General features: G+C 39.4%; 1 protein-coding gene across 6 annotated transcripts in view; it reads left to right on the top strand.

The window, feature by feature from the left end:
* The window catches only part of tenm4 (teneurin transmembrane protein 4), a 321,917-nt gene that overhangs the window by 124,218 nt on the left and 176,846 nt on the right, over positions 1 to 20,853 (top strand). For 5 of the 6 annotated variants that reach the window (XM_077540676.1, XM_077540675.1, XM_077540674.1 and 2 more), the window contains 2 exons: positions 18,637 to 18,937; positions 20,517 to 20,801. In XM_077540676.1, coding sequence (XP_077396802.1) covers positions 18,709 to 18,937; positions 20,517 to 20,801 — 514 coding nt within the window. In that variant the 5' untranslated portion in view covers positions 18,637 to 18,708. Of the gene's footprint in view, positions 1 to 10,939; positions 11,048 to 18,636; positions 18,938 to 20,516; positions 20,802 to 20,853 lie in introns of those variants that run through there. The other variant, XM_077540673.1, reaches the window with a different exon arrangement.

Below are 20,853 nucleotides of genomic sequence, written 5' to 3'. Positions count from 1 at the left end.
AAAATAATTAAGCATTCATCACTTTCATGGCAAAGAGTTATGCAAAAGTGATTTGTGTCGCGGATTAAATCTTTTCTTTATAGTCCAGCGCGATATCAAAACTTTGTCTTCTTTTTAGGAATGTTCAACGTCAATAGTTTGTTTTCTTTTCAGAGAAGTGTCATACATTTTTCGTCTTCTGTTTAGGAATTGGAAACAAATATGTCCTTTTTTTTTGGAAATGGCAAACATCCAAAGCTTGTCTTCTTTTTAGGAAACTGTAACATTCTTCTTTTTGAGAAAGTGCAACATCAATTTGGTCTTTTTTGTGTTTCTTTGAAGATTCAAGCTCTGTAAACGTGTAACAAAATGCAACAAAAATGACACTTGCAACTTCAATGATGAAGGCGTAATGCAAATCTTGACATTGAATGTTCTCTTTTTATGAAAGTGCAACATCAGTATTTTCTTATGCGGTGCAAATGTATTGAGTATTTTTGGGTTAATGACATTTGCTGTTTACCTTGCAAATTTTTTGTAACTGGATACTTTTTTTTTTTTTTTTTTTTTGCTCTAACCCAGTTTGCAGCGAGATTACTATCAAAATGACATGAAATCACTCTGGTATTACATTTCAGTTTACTGCCTTACACTTATTCATCATTAGCGCTTAGCATGGCTTCCCTCCTACTTTCACTTGCATGTTGAGTCACGTCCTCGACCTCCATGAGCGATCACGATGCTGTGGATACGATTGCAAAAAAAATGCCAAAGAAAAATCAAAACACATGTAGCATGAGTTCTGCTGAGGTCTTTTGTCATCCATTTCAGAGTCTCCATTAAAAACAAAGTATTAGAAAATCGTGCTCAGTATGACACAGTACAGCTGTGCACCCTGACAAACAATAAAAATGTTATGATGTCTCCCTGACAGAAGTCGTAAATGTTTACTTTCTCAGCAAAGTTTTATAAGAGCGAGAGTTTTATGTTATTGTGGTTTGGGATTATTCATGGCGGTCGCCGAGGTTGCGGTCGGTAAATCGCGATACACTTAAAATACGTTGGCTTCCAAAATGGAAAGGCAGCGCTTGGAATAATGCCACCGTCCAAATGCCGAGCAGATAAAACAAAGAGGATTATGGGTAATGTAGTCTATACCAGTTTTAGCTAGGGGGATGAAGCAGATGATTTTTTTTTTTTTTTTTAACTCTCAAAAGCTTTACAGCTTATGTGCGCTGTTTTGTTTATGAAGGATGCTTGTGATTTTTTTTTTCCCCACATCCAGCTGATGATAATTTGCAGAAAAACATCATTTTTATTTACATTTTGCCAAGAGCTAGAGACACTAAATTTTATTGTCATATTTTTGTTTTTTGTCAATGTCAGGCTGAATAAATCAATTTTAAAGGCTTAAGCCTGTTAAACCAGTTTGTACGTTTGGATGAAATTTAGTAGGACTGTATCGGAAGTGCTGGTGGTTATTGGTGCTCGTTCTCTGTGACATTCATCCTGGTAACGGTCAGAAAAACTGCTGCTAGTAGGGATGCACGATAATATCGGTGGCCGATAATTATCGGCAATTATCGACCAATTTGAAGTCAAACCGATAAAACAGATAATAAAGAAATCTGGCGATAATAATCGTCAATTATAGACAAATTTGATATCATACAGTAAACCAGATAATAAAGAAATCCACGTTGGTCCATCCGTTGTATTTGTGGCTCAAGTTGTGCCTAAATTTTCAACCCCTCCCCTCTGCTCTCCTATAGTAGTGTTGCATATTTGTGATGTCATGACGCGTGCAACCTCATGTTGACATCATGGCGACGTGGCAGTCACCATTGTGGGCTTTCTTTACTTTTTTTTTTTTTTTTTTCTTTTTTTTTTCTTCTTTTTTTAAAGAGCTCAGAATTGTTCATTCGGTAGTCTTACCGATTCAACGTCTTGTCATCATTGCTCTTTTTTTTTTTTTTGTGCGTACGTTTGCGTGCGTGCGTGCGTGTGCGTGCGTGCAAATACGTATAAATTTATACTCATTCATTGGGCTTTCTTTACTGTGTCTCCACAAAATGTTACTCTCGCAGTTTTTTGTTGCATTTTTAAAACACGGCCGTTTTTGTTTTGGCAAAATCAAAATGTGTCGTCTTTGAAGCAGAGATATCAATAAAATCCTCTCCTCACCCTCTCTTTTTATTTGGTTTTCACACCCCTAGTTCCATAGGTGTTCCAACACTAAAAAATACAAATGCAAAACGAGCTCCTCCAAATTAGAACCACATTTACTCGTCAGTGCTTATAGTAGCAAATAAACAGAGTTTTCAATATTGTGTGTGGGCAGAGCATGCTAGCAAAACTAATGACTCACCACAACACATGTAACTCTATTAATTCAAATCCACAACGCCAGATCTTGTTTCACCGAGCAGCAAATTTGGGAGGCTTGTAATTCGTGCATAGAGCCACCAAAAAGCCCCGGCAGAAAATACACAGGAAATTTCAGGTTGCTGTTTTGGCCAATTGAAATGGTGATTAAAAATAAACCACTCTGACATGTTCTGTCCAGTGGCTACCAGATTTGAACCGTGTACACTACACAGATGGGCGACACCACGATTGCGAGGAATTTGAGTTTTCGTCTTTGTGCGTGGGCGGCAAATGGTGGTGAAGTTGGATAAATAGGAAACTTGAAATAACGCCACAAAGTTGAGCAAATGTCCCGTTTGTGATGAAGGTCTTAACCTTTTTTGTTTGCATGTTTTTATATAGAAAAGCAGGTGATAAGTGCGCTTCAGGTATTTGTACAGAAATCCATCCATCCATTTTCTTAACCGCTTACGTCAAAATGATGAGCGCGGAAAAGAAAACGGGTGCTATTGTTACAGCCTCAGTCACCAAACCACAAACAAAACACTTAAGGAAAATTTCATTCGACTGAATACCTTCACTTCTCGTTTTCTCGTGTTTTCTTGTGAAGAATTGGGAGGTCCGCTCGTCTGGAGTTTTGGCAAAGAATTGGCTGTTTGTAAGGGGGGGGGGGCTGGCGGGGGCTGGCGGTGGGGGGTCTGGGTGTGTGCGTGTGTGACATGCCACCATTGTGTCGGCCATGAGGCATTCTTCTGTTTGCGGCTGCATGAGTGCTTTGTGTCCTTATAAAACGATTGCTGTGTTTTCCCCACTGCCCGTTGAGGTGGTGTGAGGGTTTGGCTCTGTCAGAAAAACAGCAGTGTGTTTAAAAAAAACAAAAACAAATGTAGACTTTCCTCTTGAGTATTTTGGCCTTTGCTCCGCATCAGAGTCGGGGAAAAAAAGTCTGGAAAAACAAACTTTTTGAGAGGGGAAAACCAAGCTTGTTTTGATATTGCGCAATGTTTTCAAGGGATTTCCGAAATAAGTCAAATAAGTTGTGAGCAGCACGGTGGACTTGTGGTTGGCATGTCCGCCTGCCTCTCCTGTTTTGAGATTCGGGGGTTGTTACCTTAGCGCTGTGGGCGCTTGCATGTTCTCCCCGTGCTTGTGTGGATTCTTTCCATCGACTCACATTCTCAAAACTGCTTCTAATGCTTCTAATGGTCAATTAAACACTCAAAATTGCGTTTTTTTGATAGCAGGGCTATCACGATATGATAAGTATCACGATACAGGAGTCACGATATGATACGTATCGCGATACACATGTATCCCAATAATAAAAGGCGATACGTATCCCGATATATTACATTTATTTTCTTTCATTTTATAATAACAGTCATATGTATACCTAAAGGATATGTTTGTTATGCTGACTGACAAAAATATTTTTGTGAGCAGCTCTTCTGGTTTACCACCAAAGCGGCATACCTGGTCTAAATTTGCAGCTTTCACAGACGCACCGGGAACATTTGTTAATAGGCATGAGCCGATATGAGCAAAAATATCAACGTATTAAAATTACAGCTCTAAAAATGTGCTTATTTGAAATATTTTGGGGAAATAAAAACAGCATTTTTTTTTCCCAGGTAACACATTCTATTTCATTTTTAAACAAAATATATGAAAATTGGTACATTAAGACACACGTGCCATGTTAGGTTTATAAGTAAATAAATGTTGATATTCTTCCTCTGCTTTCATTTTTCTTAGCAAAACAACAGTGTCCAACCACTGGTGAGCTATTTTTGCATTAATTGAAGGCAATTAACTTCAAAGGCGCTGCTGGTTTGTATTTTTTAGGTACACTTTAGCTTCACTGTTTTTCATCCTTAATCAAACTTACAATCGACATAAGAATGACCAAATTCAATTGGGACTGCAAGCTGGAACTATGCAGGAGATGTTAAAGCATCAAAAAAAAAAAAAAAAAAAAAGCCTTTAATGGATTTTTATATCTAGGCTGTGTCAGGAAATGATGCAAGATGCTCCTGTCATCCGTTTCACTTTCTATTCTTTAGTCAGCCATCTTGTCTATCTCGCCTCTTTAAAGCTGTCGACGTGCGCTTTTGCCGGACCTGATTTTCACTCCAAACAACCACGAGTGCATTTCCACAGAGAATGAAATTCGCACGTCAGCCTGTTGTGTCTGTGTTGCAAAACAGCAATCATCGCTTTCATTTGCATCCGTCCACGAGACGCATTAAGTGGCATGCCGGCGCGATGATGCCTTATTATGTTTATTTTTGTTTTGTTTTTTTGTTTGTTTCTAATCATTGGCGGTGTCACTATTGGATGATACAGGTGGAGAGACACTCTGAAGAAACTTTTAAAGCTCCAGCGGTGGTAAAAGTAGTCACACATTGTACCTAGGGGTGTCACGATAAGGGCAATATCGTGATATCGCGATATTAAAACTGACACAATATCGGCGTCGTCATGTTCACAATATTTAAAAGGAACACATTTGTTAAAAAAAGTTAAGGTTGATTTCCATTTGTGCAGTTCTAGCACCCTCTAATGGCTAGTTTATTAGTGCTATTTAATTGTCATTAGGCATGTTTTGGCCTTCTATGTTTAAAATTTATGCTAATTGTCAGATAAAGGCGAACCTAATTTGCTTGTGAAGCGATCAAGGTGTGCTTGCATTACCAAGTAAGTGCCTCAATATTATTATTAGCGATTGTACACTGTTTTGTTAGTATGAGCTCTCTTTTTTTTTTTTTTTTTTTATAATATTGTGATCTTTTTTAAATATCGCCAACTCCCCCACAATATCGTGATAATTATCGCATCGTGACCTTCATATCGTGATAATTGGATATCGTTACATCCCTAATTGTACCTAAGTATAGGTTACTATGTTGTACTTGTTTACTTCCCACCATTGGGTGATGCAGGTATGCACACCTGTGGACGAGCAAGCGAGAGCGAGGTAAAGAGGAAGGCTAATCAGATTGCTCAAGCTGTGATGGCCACTTGCCGACTCCGTATATGCTTTTATTTATGGAAGTATCCTTTTCCGTCCTGGGCCGGGTCGTGATTAGATCAGCGATACCGATTGTGGCCTTGAGCCGTTTTTGCCGATCGATCCTCATTCAGTCACCGGATTCAAATTTATACATCACAAGGCGCAGCATTGCCCACCTCGGGTAAACGCAAGGTGCGTTTTCGTACGCCGACGGCGTGCATCTCTGCCAGCGGTGCGTTTCATGGCACGGAGCGAAAAGCGCCTTTTAATGCCGCCTCGGTGCCGTCTAATGCTTAGCCCGGAGGTGTGGGAGAGTGGATGGCGCCGTCAGACATTCCGTGTCATTATCGTGCCTCAGGACTCGACTGACTACCCCCACGGAAATTCTCCTTTCCTACTCAGTGGAAGGACGGAATGAATGCTAGCTCGCGCTTTATTAAAAGAGAATTTTTTTTATGTTCCCCTGCAGTTCCCAGGTGTCTTAACAAAAGGTCTCGCTGACATTCTTGGGTCAAAATCCACAAAGGATAAAGATTTTTTACACATTTGTCACATTCTGGTCCAAAGCTCTCATTTTTTTCGATTCTGTGTAAAAACTCAAAATATTGCAAAAATAAATGCATAAAAAAGCACAATATTGTGTTTTTGTTCATAATAACAGCAGTGATGTGGAAATAGGCTTGGCATGTAATTCATAACCGAAGCAGGATGTTTTTTTTAAATTTTTTGATTGATGTTGAAAAAATATTTGCTGTCATGACTAAGTGTTGTTCCGTTTTTTTGGCCCCCGATACGATATCCAGCTTTGCAGTATCGGCCGATACCATACCGATACTTGAGTTGTATTTTTTTCCTCAACTTGAAAAAGCTGTCCTGCCATTGGTTCAGAGCATTCAAGGGCCAATAGGATATCTTAGATCGGCATGCAGTGAACATGTCACATATCAGTGAATGTCGTGCATGGGCAAGACACAAGATGCTGCATCCAAAATCCTATATTAGTGTAGGAATTAATGGTATTGGCATGTTACTTGTGAGTAGTCACCGATACCGATACCACTGTTTTAATGCAGTATCGGCGCCTCTGACACAAGTTATGACAGATTTATATGAGTGATAACCGCCACAGTGGCCAAAACATTCCTAATTCAAATTAAGATGCACTAATAAACTAACCACCAGAGGGTTCTAGAACTGCACAAATGGAACACGACCTCACCATTTTAACAGATGTGTCGCTTTTATCGTGACATGACAACGGCGACGTTGTCGCCATTTTAATGTCACAATATCACGATGGTGCCGTTATCGTTACGTCCCTAAACCCTATAACATGCAGTGCTGCCTTGCAAATATTACTACTTTCCTGTTGGCCTAAAATTATACACTGTATATATTGAACTATGATACTGCGCTTGCTAGCTGCAATTTTATTTTCAGTGTTTGAAACTTTCAAAAACGCATGCGTTGTGAGTTTAAAGGTCAGTAGTATTTAAAAAAACAACAAAAAAAAAACAAAAAAAAAACGGATGATCAGATTTTGTTGCAGCTTCATAATGTTTTGTCTGTTTTAATACACTGGGATATAATTGGCACGTTTTAGCAGTAAGTGGTTGGATCACCACGACTTTCACCAGTTGTTTGGCTTTTTTTTTTTTTTTTTTAAATGACATCATTACCATGCGGAAAGGATCCCCTCCATGTTAATACCGGGCAGCCGCTGCTTTTATTGTCTCTAACAACACAGTTCGATAGTTGCTGCGTGTCACAGTCTCCTGCCCGCTGCTTTCTGATTCATACTGGGGGGGGACAAAAAAAACAACAACGCTAAAATCCATCTTCGCGTCGTTACGAGCAGAGCAAATTGGCCCAATTTTGTGCAAGTGATGGATAGATAATTGCGCATCTTCCCGCTGTTCGCCAGTTTGATCACGCCAGGGATATGATTGTGTCGTTCATAAATAATTCTGCTTATTGTGGTCAGCGTGTGTACTCGCCAGCGCTGCTTTTGCAAAGATAATAAGGCCTTTTTTTTTTTTTTTTTTTGATTGACATTGTTAGAGAGGTTTTGATGCAACAATAACTTTATTATTGTGCTTGCCGGTGGCGTATAACTGAAAGCAGTTTCGAATGTTTTGGTCACCGAGCGACATTAAAGGAAGGAACTATTGAAGCTATTTTTATTACAGAGTTGGGAAAAGTGAAAAGTGTTCATAACTCCAAAAAAAGTACACATATGTGTGTGAAAGAAGAGCGAAAAGTTGAAGTACTGGTTCAATTTAAATTCCACAAAACATTTTTATTAACACAATAAAATAAAAATGTGTTTAAAAAAACAAAAACTAACTGAAAGTACAAGTAAAAGTACAATTAAAGTGAAATTTACGTCATTTTTGCCTTTTTAAAATAATATCGTACATGAATTTTCAGAGTTCATTGTAAAGTATTTATTTTGGTATTACAGTAGATCCGTCAGTTGTTTGAGGAATGGAGTTTATTACACGATACTTAGTGATAAAAGTTTTTTTTTTTTTTTTTAATCTTGCACTCGACAAACACTCCATATATTTAAAAAATAATAATACTAAAACTAGTAAAAAACAAACAGCATTTTCAAAAGAATTAAAAAATATATTACTATTAAAACTAACTACAACTAAATATAATCCAAAACTATTATAACCCTGGTAAGTCTCTAAAGTGTACTCTACAACTCATTAATTGCCATCTACGAGTTAACTCGGGTTTTTTAATCTAACCGCTCAGTGACATCCACAAATTAACTCGTTTTTTTTTTTTTTTAATGTACTGGACGTACAACAACATCATGCAAGTCCCCAGCAAGTACTGAGCTTTAAAAATAAATGTAATGAGGTGTGGTTGCCAGTAGATGGCAGATGATCAGAGGGGAGCCAGACTGTTGGGGGAGTAGAAGCCCACAGTAAGCAAGTAGAATTAACGATCAGAAATTTGTCAAGATGTGGGAAGCCACTGGGTGATCGCACCACTGGGTCATGGCGTGTTTGGCCTGTAATAAAAACAAAAACTATTGCTGTCAAAGTTGAATTTCTACTTGGAATGCATTTTTTCACAAAACGTTCGATTTCTCAGTTATTTTTTTTTCGAAAACAGGATTTTCAGCTAAGCTTGCCTCTCTCGTACTGCTGATTACTCGAGAATGACTAATGCTAGAGACAAACTTTTTTTCTTTCTGGGTTTAAGCTTTGTTTTGGTAGGTCCTATTTTTATATACCCACAAAACACAATATTCTGTAGGCTGTCAAAAATTGGTTAAAATCCTGTAAAATGGCTAGCACTGAGGGGATGGCTGCCATTCAACGAATTAAGTACAAAAATTTGAGTCAAATTAAGGGAGTGTGAAAAAACTAAACAAAAATTAATCATCTGTAAATTTTAATAAATTGTCACAGCAGCAACAAAGTGTTTGGCTCTAGTGTTTATGCTATCAAAACAATGTCTTTGTATTGTGTCCTCAAACTCTGTCTTATCAGTCAATCGAGATGTCAGCCGTGGTTGACTATCTTTGTTGACATCTTTTTTTTTTCCCCATTTGTGTCATCATCCACAGCGGTTGAACAAAGTAACTGTGTCGAAAGTAGCGGATATTTACATTTAAATGGAGGGACTACATCAAAGTAAAATGTCATTATGATCTTTTCGTTTGTACATGCCTTAATTAATTTTTGACCAGTTATTGGTTACATCAAGTATGAAGGTGATGTCTGTTGCGTTTTTTTTTTTTCTTTTTTGGGTGACGGGTAAAGTCACACGTCATTGTTGTTGTTTTTTTGTCCCTTATCTTTGAGTCGCACGCCTTGCGTGTTGCCATCCTCGTTCCTGACTTGATCCAAAAAAACGCAACCCTTGAATCCAAATGCGCTCATCTTGGAAGAAGTGGCCTCTGTGCTTCGTGCTGCGGCATCCTAGTGGCCTGTCAGGTTTGCTTGCGCGCCACAAAAACATTTGATAAAAAAAAAGTTTCTTTCAACAATAAATCAAATTGAACACTTGAAAAGGCAGAACAAGAAAGTTTTGTCTTGTATTTCCACCGACCGATATGCATTTTTTGAGGCAGATGTTAAAACCGATTTTTGGCAGAAAAAAAAAAACACCAATTACGATTAATCTGCCGATTATTTATTAAACATATATATAATACAAATACTGACAGCTAAGGCTGTTTGAAAGCGCTATATAAATTAACATGACTTGACTTGACTGTTCCTGTGTGTTTTGGCCTCTTGGGGGCAGTGTGGTGCCCTGCATCCATGGCGTACACACTTAAAGTGAGTACAGAAGAAGGTTGCGATTGAATTCTATTAAATTGACTCGTTTTTCACACCTTGCTGAAGAATGTGTGCCTTCGTCTAGTGTTATCTCATCTGTGGGTATGTGTTCCCACAACATTTGTGTGTGGATATTCGTTATTTGAAGGAAAACACTCCCAAAGTTGATGCTAACTTCCTGTTAGCATTTGCTAACTTCCTGTTAGCGTTAGGCTAGCGATGTTTTAAAAACAAAGTATGTTTTGTATTTAAATATACGGTGGATGTAATTCTTAATGTTGTACTGTTTAGTTTTACTCCAACTGTGGTGTCATTGCAAAACTTAAAGAGATACTTCACTTATTGGGCCTATTATAGCAACAAAAAGTTAATATTTTAGCTATAATTAATTTCGTACTTTCATTATTTTTCACGTACAAATAGTACCTTTAAAAACACATTTTGCAACTTGCTGTCGACTGAAAATGACATCACAAGGGTTCAGGTAACCAATCACAGCTCACCTGTTTTCGAGGTTTGGTCATGTGACATTCACAAGCTGAGCTGTGATTGGTTACCTGAGCCCTCATTTTCAGTCGACGGCAAGTTGCAAAATGTGTTTTTAAAGGTACTAATTGTACGTGAAAAATAATGAAAGTATAACATTTATTATAGGCAAAATATTAATGTTTGACTGCCAAAAACGGCTAAATAAGTAAAAGTATCCCTTTAAAGGACGCTTAGGGACAACAGAAGAACCAGAATAACAATATGCTACACACTTGCTAGTTACTAACGCTCCAAAAGCAAAATGGTGCATTCAGGGTACTTTCACAGCGTTGGAAACTTCGCTATTCTTCTAACTTTTTAAGGGGAAAATAATTGACCGTTTGGTCCAATTGGCCGATTATTTTGGCCGATATTTGAAGTTCAATAATCGGCTGATTATAATCGGCGGCCGATTAGTCGGTCGGGCCCTGCTCGAGTCTCATCAAGTCGAAACTTACAAACGCTTTTACTTGGCGAGCCCTTTGTCCCAAATATCGTCGACTTAAGTCTGACTCAAGTCATGTGACTGGAGTCCCCCCCCCAGCTGCAGCCAGTCTGAGACGTCTTCTGTTTATGTTGAGGCCTTTTTTGCGCATTCACTTGAACGCACCGGTGCGCTGGAGGGGTTAGCTTTTGATCCTGGAAGGAGTCCCGGGTAACGCGCCCCCCCGCCCCCACCTCCCCTCAGCCTGGCACGACCGAGGCTGAATTCCGATTTGTTTGGCGAGCCATTCAGCGGAACTAGCTGCACGCACGCACACACTCTCTGGCCAAAGTCTCTATTGAAAACACACCTTTTTCTGTGGAGGCTTTTTAATGGAGGCCGGCCATGTGAAAGACTTCCAGAGGAGAAGTAAGTAAGCGCCTGTGTGCGGCTTTCTCTGCTTTCAATGAACCCGGCGAGACAATGTCGCCGAGATCGGCCCAACGGCCCACCGCGTTGCACTGCGAGCGGCCATGTTGATCGCGTCCAAATGCTTCTTAGCGACACAAAAGCCCCACAAAATACAAAATGTGAATTTCCCCGCGGAACTTTTGTTGTGATAATGTTGCTAGAAATGTTGTCGTCAAGATAAAATGACTCATACGTCGTAGGGCTGGGTTTAAAAAGTCCAATAATCAATATCAAATCGATTTTCGAGCGTGATATTGATTCTTCAAACCGTGAATCCAATAGTTTAATCTCTTTTTTTTCCCTCCATAAATTAAAAAGAAAATAGAATTTTAACACATTCATTGCCAGACCAGCAAAAAAATGCATCATTTGACGTCTTTTTCCGTCAATGGCAGTGAATGAGTTAAACATGGTAAAAATCAATGAAGCAATTATAAATTGTTGATATAATGTACAGCAGGGGTGTCCAAACTTTTTCCTCTGAGGGCCACATACAGAAAAATAGAAAGCTGCAAGGGCCACTTTGATTTTTTTTTTTAAAGTTATTTATTAACACATTCATTGCCAGACCAGCAAAAAAATGCAACATATGACGTCTTTTTCCGTCAATGGCAGTGAATGAGTTAAAGGCCAATTTGTATATTACTGTTCTTGAAATTTGCTGTTCACATGAATTTACGTCTTTTCTTACATTTATGAAACACACGACTTTTATGACCATTCAAAATCTTTTTTTTTTACTTATATTTACAATTATTAAAATAAAGTTATGAAAACATTTTCATCCCATCCATGCTGATGTCAATGTTTGTGTAACACTGAAGTGATTATAGCAAGTATTATTTTAATTAATTAATTAAAAATTAATTAATTTTGAATTTAATGTTTGTGGGGTTTTTATCATGTCACATTTAAGAAGAATTTATGTTGTATAATTAATATCGGACTGAACTGAAGTGAATCTAATCAGAAAAAAAAATCAAAATCGAATCGAACTGAACTCTTGTGAATCGAAATTGAATCGCTGTTTCACAGATTTTTTTTTAATTTTTTAATTTTTTTTTTTTTAGTGCAATTTTGCATTCATTTTTTTTTTTGTTTACCCCCCACAGGATGTATTTGATAACATTTTATGAAGGTTTGAACATTGATAATGTTTAATGTTGTTTTTAGGAAAAAAATGAATAAAGCAAAGCAAACCTCCGGACAATCTCCGCTTTTTAACTTCCCGCCGGTTTGTGTCTCATGTTAATCACGGCGTGCAAAAGAAGGTGAGATTTATACGCCAGTGCGCTGAATAGCAACTCTCAGCACACTCGCTAATTGCGTGATGGATAGCGTGGAGTCATTTGCATTTATATTGCACCCGGTGCGCCTCCCAACTCCCTTTAGACGGGTTTTTTTTGTTTTTTTGTCAGTGACTCCTGACACCGGAGCGACGGTCGCAACGACGAGCCGGGCACAAAACAAGCAAGCGGCGTTTTCGCTGGGCCTTGGTGGTCCCTGCGGTGCGCACGGCGGGGGGGGTGGGGGGGGGGGGGGTGTTGTGCTGACGTCTGGATCGACTTGACAGATTAGCGAGAGGCGAACACCGCAGGAGTGACAGGCTGGCTGGAGGCTGTTTTGGGGAAAGTCCGCTTTTTTTTTTTTTTTAACATATCAGCTGTTTTAGGTCAAGTTTGTTTGAACAAAGTTAAGTTTAAACTAGAGTGACTCACAGTAGAACGCAGACCTCTGCCAAGGAAGTCGATTAGGAGTAATTGGGATTAGGTACCACGCTGATGGTCTTCCTTAAACATCAAAGCATACTTGGCGAGTAGAGGTAGACCGATATGTTTTTTTCAGGGCAAATACCGATATCAATTTTTAGTAGTCAAGGACGCCGATAATCGATATTTGGAGCCGATATTTATTTTCACTAAAAAGGTTAAATATTAGCATCAAAATTTGGGAAAAAAAACAAACTCCAACTCTTATTTTTATTTTTATTTTATTTTAAAGCATATATTTATTGAACAACTTTTAGAGTTTTTTTTTTTTTTTTTTTTTTTTTTTTTTTAATCTTTTTAAAAAAATCTAACAAGTTCTGGGATCTCCCAGGGGCATGTTTACAAAAGTTAAATAAAAACAAACTATTGTTTTATACACCAAATAAAGTATTCCAAAATATCAAAATATCCGAAATATTAAATTTTTACTTATCTTAGTTTTAATTTCAAACAAAAACAGAAGGTGCAGAGAGTTCCCAGGGTCGACAAAAATGAAAATGAAAACATAATATATATTTTTTTAAATTACATTTAAATTTGTTCCCTGAACACATGTTTTTTTTTTTTTTAATGGCTCTATTATCGGCCATATGATTCTTCAAAATGGCCGATGCCAATATTTCTCAAAATGCTGAATATCGGTGCCGATAATCCGTCTATCCCTACTGGCCAGCTATCATTTTTTTTTAATTAAAAAACAAACAAACTCAAATGTATGATGTAACCTGAAAACATGCAAACTTTCAATCTCGAGGCGACAAAATGCCAAGAATCAAAAAGAGGTGAAATTATGTATAAGACACTTTGTTTACACCTGGCATGAGCGACTTGTAACACTTGAATTTGGTGAGTAATTTCTGAAAACAAAAACACATCATCACAAGGTGACCGGCGATTAGCATCGATTTGAGGGGACAAATATGAAACTGACCAATGACCATATTTGGACGGGTTTCCGCCTGGCAACGATGATGTATTCTTTGGGGCCGTTACTGTCATGAAGTGATTGTCAAGTGCGACTCAACAAGTACACTAATGCAATTTTGAACTAAAAACACACAATTTGACCCTGTTAATTTCCTTTATTATTCATCCCCGATTCCCCAATGGAACGTTTCCAACTTTGAAAATCCCCAAAAATGTGCAACCCAATCTTGGTATAAAGCTTTTCTTCAATTCCTATTGGTATTCTTAATGTGCAGTTTCCCAACGTTATATACTGTATGGCTTAGGGGTGTTAAAAAAAAAAAAAATCGATTCGGCGATATATCGCGATACTACATCGCGCGATTCTCGAATCGATTCAATAATCGGCAGAATCGATTTTTTTTTATTTATTTTTTTATTTTTATTTTTTTATTTTTTTAGGATTCACACCTTGAGCATGGAAGAATGTTATATGAACGGAACATTAAGCCTTAATATTTTATTTTAATGCTGTTCAAACATGAAACAGATTACAACCTCTATAAGACTGAAATTTCAGATAAATAAATCATACATTTTCATATAAATCTTACACTCTACAAGCTTACTGATTAGTATTTTCTAAATTTGAATGAAAAAAAATCGCAACAATCGACTTATAAATTCGTATCGGGATTAATCGGTATCGGATCGAATCGTGACCTGTGAATCGTGATACGAATCGAATCGTCAGGTACTAGGCAATTCACACCCCTAGTATGGCTATATATAATACATCCATTACATATTGCATACATAATATATTCCCTTGTCCCAGTAGGCCAGCATTGCTTACATGCTGCTAACTGCGTCTCTGAAGATGTGCTTTGTGGATCATTTAATGAGCGTGTGTGTGTGTGTGTGTGTGTGTGTGTGTGTGTGTGTGTGTGTATTTGTATGCTTCTACACACACACAAAGAGACGACGTACCGCGATCGAATGACTTCAATGGGCGCAATGCATTGATCGCTTGAAACGTTATTTGCCTCGGACCAAATACGCGCCACCTTTTGCCAAATGCGGACAATGCTATTGAAAAATGCTAAGTTGGCAAGTTGTATTTAAAAAAAAAAAAAAAAAAAAAAAAATAGTTGGCAAAACAGACCATCCATCATTTCTTTTGTCCCCGGTAATCAATTCGGAATCATTGCATAGATAATGCGGCGGTGGCGGCGGCTTGGGGGGAGAACTTTGTGAAATGAAAGCGCACGCGCGCGGTCCGCTATCTTCATCTTGGAAGCTCGCCGGCACGTCGTTTGTCAGAGGCGGTTGTAAATAACTCGTCTTTGCGAGTGTATCCTCATTAACCTTCCGCGCCGCTTGTTTCTCAGCCGCCGCGCTCCTGTGATGATGATAACGCTTTTAAAAATGGAGCCGCTATCTCTTCGGGACGGCGCCTCAGCCAAGGCGCTGTCGTCAAATCAAAGCGTTGGCTTATTATCGTATGATGGCGGCCTGTGATGATGATGATGATGATGATGATGATGATGATGATGATGATGCTCAGCGCTGGGATTAAGTCACTGAGTCAGAAAGGAAGTTTCAAGTCTAAACCTTCAAGTTTATTGCAGCAAGTTGAGTTAAAACATTTGTTGGGTTAAGCCAGGGGTGTCCAAACTTTTTCATTTGGGGGCCACATACAGAAAATCAGAAGGACGCAAGGGCCACATCATGTTATGAAGAGAAATTGTGTTTCGTCCTGAAAATTGTACAAATAATTTACTTGTGCTTTTGCATATTTAGAGAAATGCTACAGTATATAAACCAATTGATTTGTAATATTACAGTAGGCTTATCATAGTTTTGGAATTTTTCATTCAAAATTGTTGATAGCGATCTGATCTATTTGCTACATTTTTTGTCAATAATGTCAATAATTAATAAATTAAGTGAGGTAGTTATCTTTTAGAAAATATTATGAATGGAATTTTACAACCACTGCATCATAATGCACGTAGGCTAATTTCTTTTATGGATCACTATTTTTATTTCTTAATCACTATGAAAAAATAATTACCTTTACAAAAACTGAAAAAATATATATTATTAAATTTATTTCATTTCATCTATTCATTTCGTGGCCGTTGCACCCTTTGGACTACTGCTTAATCATTTTTTTTGTTCCTATATTGTTTGTTTTTGTTTGTTAACACATTCATTGCCAGACCAGCAAAAAAAAAAAATGCATAATTTGACGTCTTTTTCCGTCAATGGCAGGGAATGAGTTAAACGTGGTAAAAATGAATGAAGCAATTATAAATTGTTGATATAATGTACAGCAGGGGTGTACAAACTTTTTCCTCTGAGGGCCACAGACAGAAAAATAGAAAGCTGCAAGGGCCACTTTGATTTTTTTTGAAGTTGTTTATTAACACATTCATTGCCAGACCAACAAAAAAAAATGCATCATTTGACTTCTTTTTCCGTCAGTGGCAGTGAATGAGTTAATGTATTAGAAATTCAATTGGCAAATATAAAATGATTAACACATACATTATTGCCTAACCTAGAACTTGGAAAAACAAAACAAAACTATGTATAATAATTACAAATCAGCAGAAATTTCATCATTTGTCTATTAAAAACACTGGGAATTTTTAGAATTCATCCTTGGCATGTGGAATCACACCAAAAATGTCATGCCAACACCCATGACAGAATGGCCGAAGTCTCTATTGAAAACGCACCTTTCCGCGGAGCCAGGAGCCTTTCGCAACGGAGGCTGACCACGTGAAAGACTTCCACAGAAGAAAGTAGTGCCTGTGTGCGGCATCCTTTGCATTTTTACAATTCTAAGTGTCATCCTTGGCATGTGGATTCACACCAAAAATGTCATGCTAACACCCATGGCAGAATGTGTTGTTGTAAGGAAGTTGCACCCGCTCTGATGCAAACATAACCTCCTTTGGTGGAGGTCAATGCATTTTGGGACTGTTTGGGGGGGAGAAAAAAAAAAAAAAACACAAAGCAGGAAACAATGGCCCCTATTGAGCCCTACTTGCCTCTGCTTGGGGGCGAAACATGTGCTTGAAAACCGCCATTGTTGCCTTGTGTTTGTAACCTATCGACAGCTGAAAGGACGACGGTGATTAATGACTCGGGGCCGCTGTGCGAGGACCCCCGGCCGCACGGGGGTGCGCGGAAATGCCGCCCACTCGCCAGCTGTAAGGGCTCTTCATCTAACCCCGGGGAGACCCGAGTTCGCTTGCTGATTTTGTTGTTTTGAAACTGTTCCTTGATGCTATGCTAATGCGAGGGAGGGGGGCGCATTCTAAAGTTTCAAGAATGTACCTCAAACTGCGTTGTTTTTTTGTTCCCTAAAGATTGTTGAGTAGTCAGCTGGCATTACGGCATTCACTTGATGGGAAAACAAACGTTTTTATTTTATTTTTTTTCAACTCATTCACTGGCAGCCATTTTGACTGAAGCAACCCCCTTCGCTCCCAGCTGTTTTACTAGATTTTAACTGATTTTGCAAAGCCCACAGAATATTGTTGTATTGCTATAAAAACATGGGACCTACCAAAAGGAAGATTAGAGTCTCTTCTTTCGTCAGGAAAAAAAGTATATTTGTATCGGTTTTTGTTTTGCAGCAATTAGCATTAGAATATAGCTAAGTTTTATCAATATTCACATTCCTGGTGGAAACAACTGACAAAAAGCTTGCTGCGACATCACCCTGGCTGATCTCTTATACTCGGCTGCCACCTGCTGGCCATTGTAATAAGTATGATTGCTTTAAGCCACCTCTTCATGTCAGAAGCTGCATCAAAACGTGTTTGCTCTTGCGTTAAAAAAAACAAAAAAACAACATGGCTTGAAGACAGCTTGAACCGTCGTCCTCCATTCGTCCATTTTTCCTCCACCAATGATTTTTTAACACAAGCTTAAGAGAAGACACATAAAAAAACACCAACTGCACTATAAACGTCAAAGATGCACGTTGCGATTTGATGTGTTTATTTGGCGGGTCGCTTCCTAATTAATGGAAATTTTGCAGAACAACCTTGGGAAATGTGATCAGATATTAACTCATTTGCTTCCAAAAACGTATAAATATGTTCTATTTTAAATTTATTTCGTGTCCCAAAGATGTATTTAGACGTTTTACTACGTTTGATACGTTTACTAGAGCTACAGAAGGCTTTCATGCAGCCTCTCAACTGCAGAGAACGGGTGGGAAAAAAAAAAATGTAATTGCAAAAACGGCCAACAGGTGGCAGCAGAGTATAAGAGATCAAACAGGGCTGGATGTAAACAAGCTGTTTTCCCCACAATTCTAAGCAGATTTGTGAATAATGATGAAACTTATCTATATTCTAATGCTAATTGCTGTAAAACGGAAACAGATTGAAATATATATTTTTATCCTGATGAAAGAAAGGACTCTAATCTTTCTTTTGGTAGGTTCCATGTTTTTATAGCAATTGAACACACTCTTCTGTGGGCCTTGCAAAATCAGTCAACATTTGGTGTTGTTTCAGTGAAAATGGCTGGGAGTGACTTGAGTTAATGTCATTAGACTTGGTAATGCAGCATGTGGCTCATTATCCAAGGTTTTTTTTTTTTTTTTTTTTTTTTAATTTGTTTTGTTCCAAGGTACGTGTAAGCATTTTACAAATTTTAAGTTTGTCACCACGTGACAACTCAATGCCTATAACACAATCTGGCACATTATTTCGATGTCCTTGTGTACTGCATTCGGCGTGTTATTCTTGCACGCCTTGTTCCTAAGTGGCATATGAACAAATTGTACGTTTGTCATCACGAGATGCAAACTGTCACATTATTTTTTTTGTGTGCTTTTAACAGAACCTCTGAGACCAAACCGTCTTTGTTGACTCGCGTTTGTTGACAAAAACCGAGCGGGGAGGCGCCAGCGCCATGGAAGTGAAGGAACGCCGACCGTACCGCTCGCTGACCTCGGCCCGGCAGGAGCCCCCCGAGCGGCGCTACACCAGCTCGTCGGCCGACAGCGAGGACGGCAAAGCCAATCAGAGGTCGTACAGCTCCACCGAGACCCTCAAGGCCTTCGACCACGACGCCCGCATGGCGTACGGCAACCGTCTCAAGGAGCTGGTGCACCACGAGGTGGACGAGTTCGGCCGGCAAGGTGGGTTTTGAATCGCTGGCTTAGCATGAGCATAAGTCAAGTTTGAGCTCGGATTCAGTCAATTTGTGGGCTGAAGCATTTTGCCACTGTCGACTGAAGATGACATCAATGTTGCTCAGTAAACAACCAATCACAGCTCAGCTTCAGAAAAGGTGAGCTGTGACTGGTCGTTTTTATCCATCTCAGGCGGCGGCCATTTTGCCACTTGCTGTTGACTTAAGATGACATCACAGTTGCTCAGGGTTCAGTAAACAACCAATCACTGCTCAGCTACAGAAAAGGTGAGCTGTGATTGGTCGTTTTTATCCGTCTGAGGGGGCGGCCATTTTGTCACTTGCTGTTGACTGAAGATGACATCACTGTTGCTCAGGGCTCCGTAAACAACCAATCACAGCTCAGCTTCAGAAAAGGTGAGCTGTGATTGGTCGTTTTTATCCATCTCAGGCGGCGGCCATTTTGTCACTTGCTGTTGACTGAAGATGACATCAATGTTGCTCAGGGCTCCGTAAACAACCAATCACAGCTCAGCTTCAGAAAAGGTGAGCTGTGATTGGCCGTTTTTATCCATCTCAGGGTGCGACCATTTTGCCACTTGCTGTCGACTGAAGATGACATCAATGTTGCTCAGGTCTGAGGTAACAACCAATCACAGGTCAGCTTCAGAAAACAGGTGAGCTGTGATTGGTCGACTCCTGAGCCCTGAGCAACTGTGATGTCATATTCAGTTGATAGCAAGTGGCAAAATGGCCGACCCCTGAAATGGATAAAAACGGCTGGATTCTGCTGCACAACTCTTCTTCCACAAATTTAATATTAATCAGAATGTCATGTTTAGACTAGTGAGGTCACATATAACATATTAATGTCAATTAATGTTTAAGGTTGACTTCCACTTTAAAGTGATGGGAAATTTACCGAATGTTCTGAACATTCCATGCCAGTGTCGTATTGAAGCACTGAATTGCATGCAAGCGACCACATTTGTATCATTTACAGTCTGCTGAGGAGGTCGCCTGTGGAATCTTGGATAATTTTTCAAGCCCGCAGTCAACTTTACTACATGCAGGTTGTTAAAAAATGGAGGAGGACATGTTCTCGAGAGGCTTTGATTAGTCGCCTAGCAACAAGCCAAACGCTACATGTGCAGTCATAAGATCACAAACGTGCATGATTAAAAGATATGTGTGCTTCCCGCATGGCTCAAGGTCACAACGCAGCCGCCATTGCCGACCGCGTTGTGCTAAATGGCGCGCCCGCTGTCATATTTAACTCATTCACTGCCATTGACGGAAAAAGACGTCAAATGATGCATTTTTTGCTGGTCTGGCAATTAATGTGTTAATAAATAACTTAAAAAAAATAATAATTTAAGTGGCCCTTTCAGCTTTCTATTTTTCTGTATGTGGCCCTCAGAGGAAAAAGTTTGGACACCCCTGCTGTACATTATATCAACATTGATTTTTACCATGTTTAACTCATTCACTGCCATTGACGGAAAAAAACGTCAAATGATGCATTTTTTTTGCTGGTCTGGCAATGAATGTGTTAATCAGCCACACGTGTTCCCGCCTGGCCGCAGGTGCCGACTTCTCCCTGCGGGACCTCGGCTTCGGCGACGCCCACCACGCGGCGGCGGCGGCCTACCGTGGCGAGCTGGGCATGCCGCCGCAGCGCGAATACTCGGTCAGCGTGGGCTCGGACGCCGACACGGAGACGGACGGCGTCGTGTCCCCGGAGCACGCCGTGCGGCTGTGGAGCCGCGGCGGCAACAACAACCCCAAGTCGGGCCGGAGCTCGTGCCTGTCCAGCAGGGCCAACTCCAATCTGACGCTGACGGACACGGAACATGAAAACACGGAGAATGGTGAGTGGGATTTTTACGATGATATGATTTTTACGGCGCTTGTGTCCGACTG

This window comes from Festucalex cinctus, chromosome 13 (genome assembly GCF_051991245.1).
Source record: "Festucalex cinctus isolate MCC-2025b chromosome 13, RoL_Fcin_1.0, whole genome shotgun sequence".
Lineage (NCBI taxonomy): Eukaryota > Metazoa > Chordata > Actinopteri > Syngnathiformes > Syngnathidae > Festucalex > Festucalex cinctus.
Note: the sequence above shows the minus strand (reverse complement) of the source record. Positions and strands in the feature narration are given on the sequence as shown.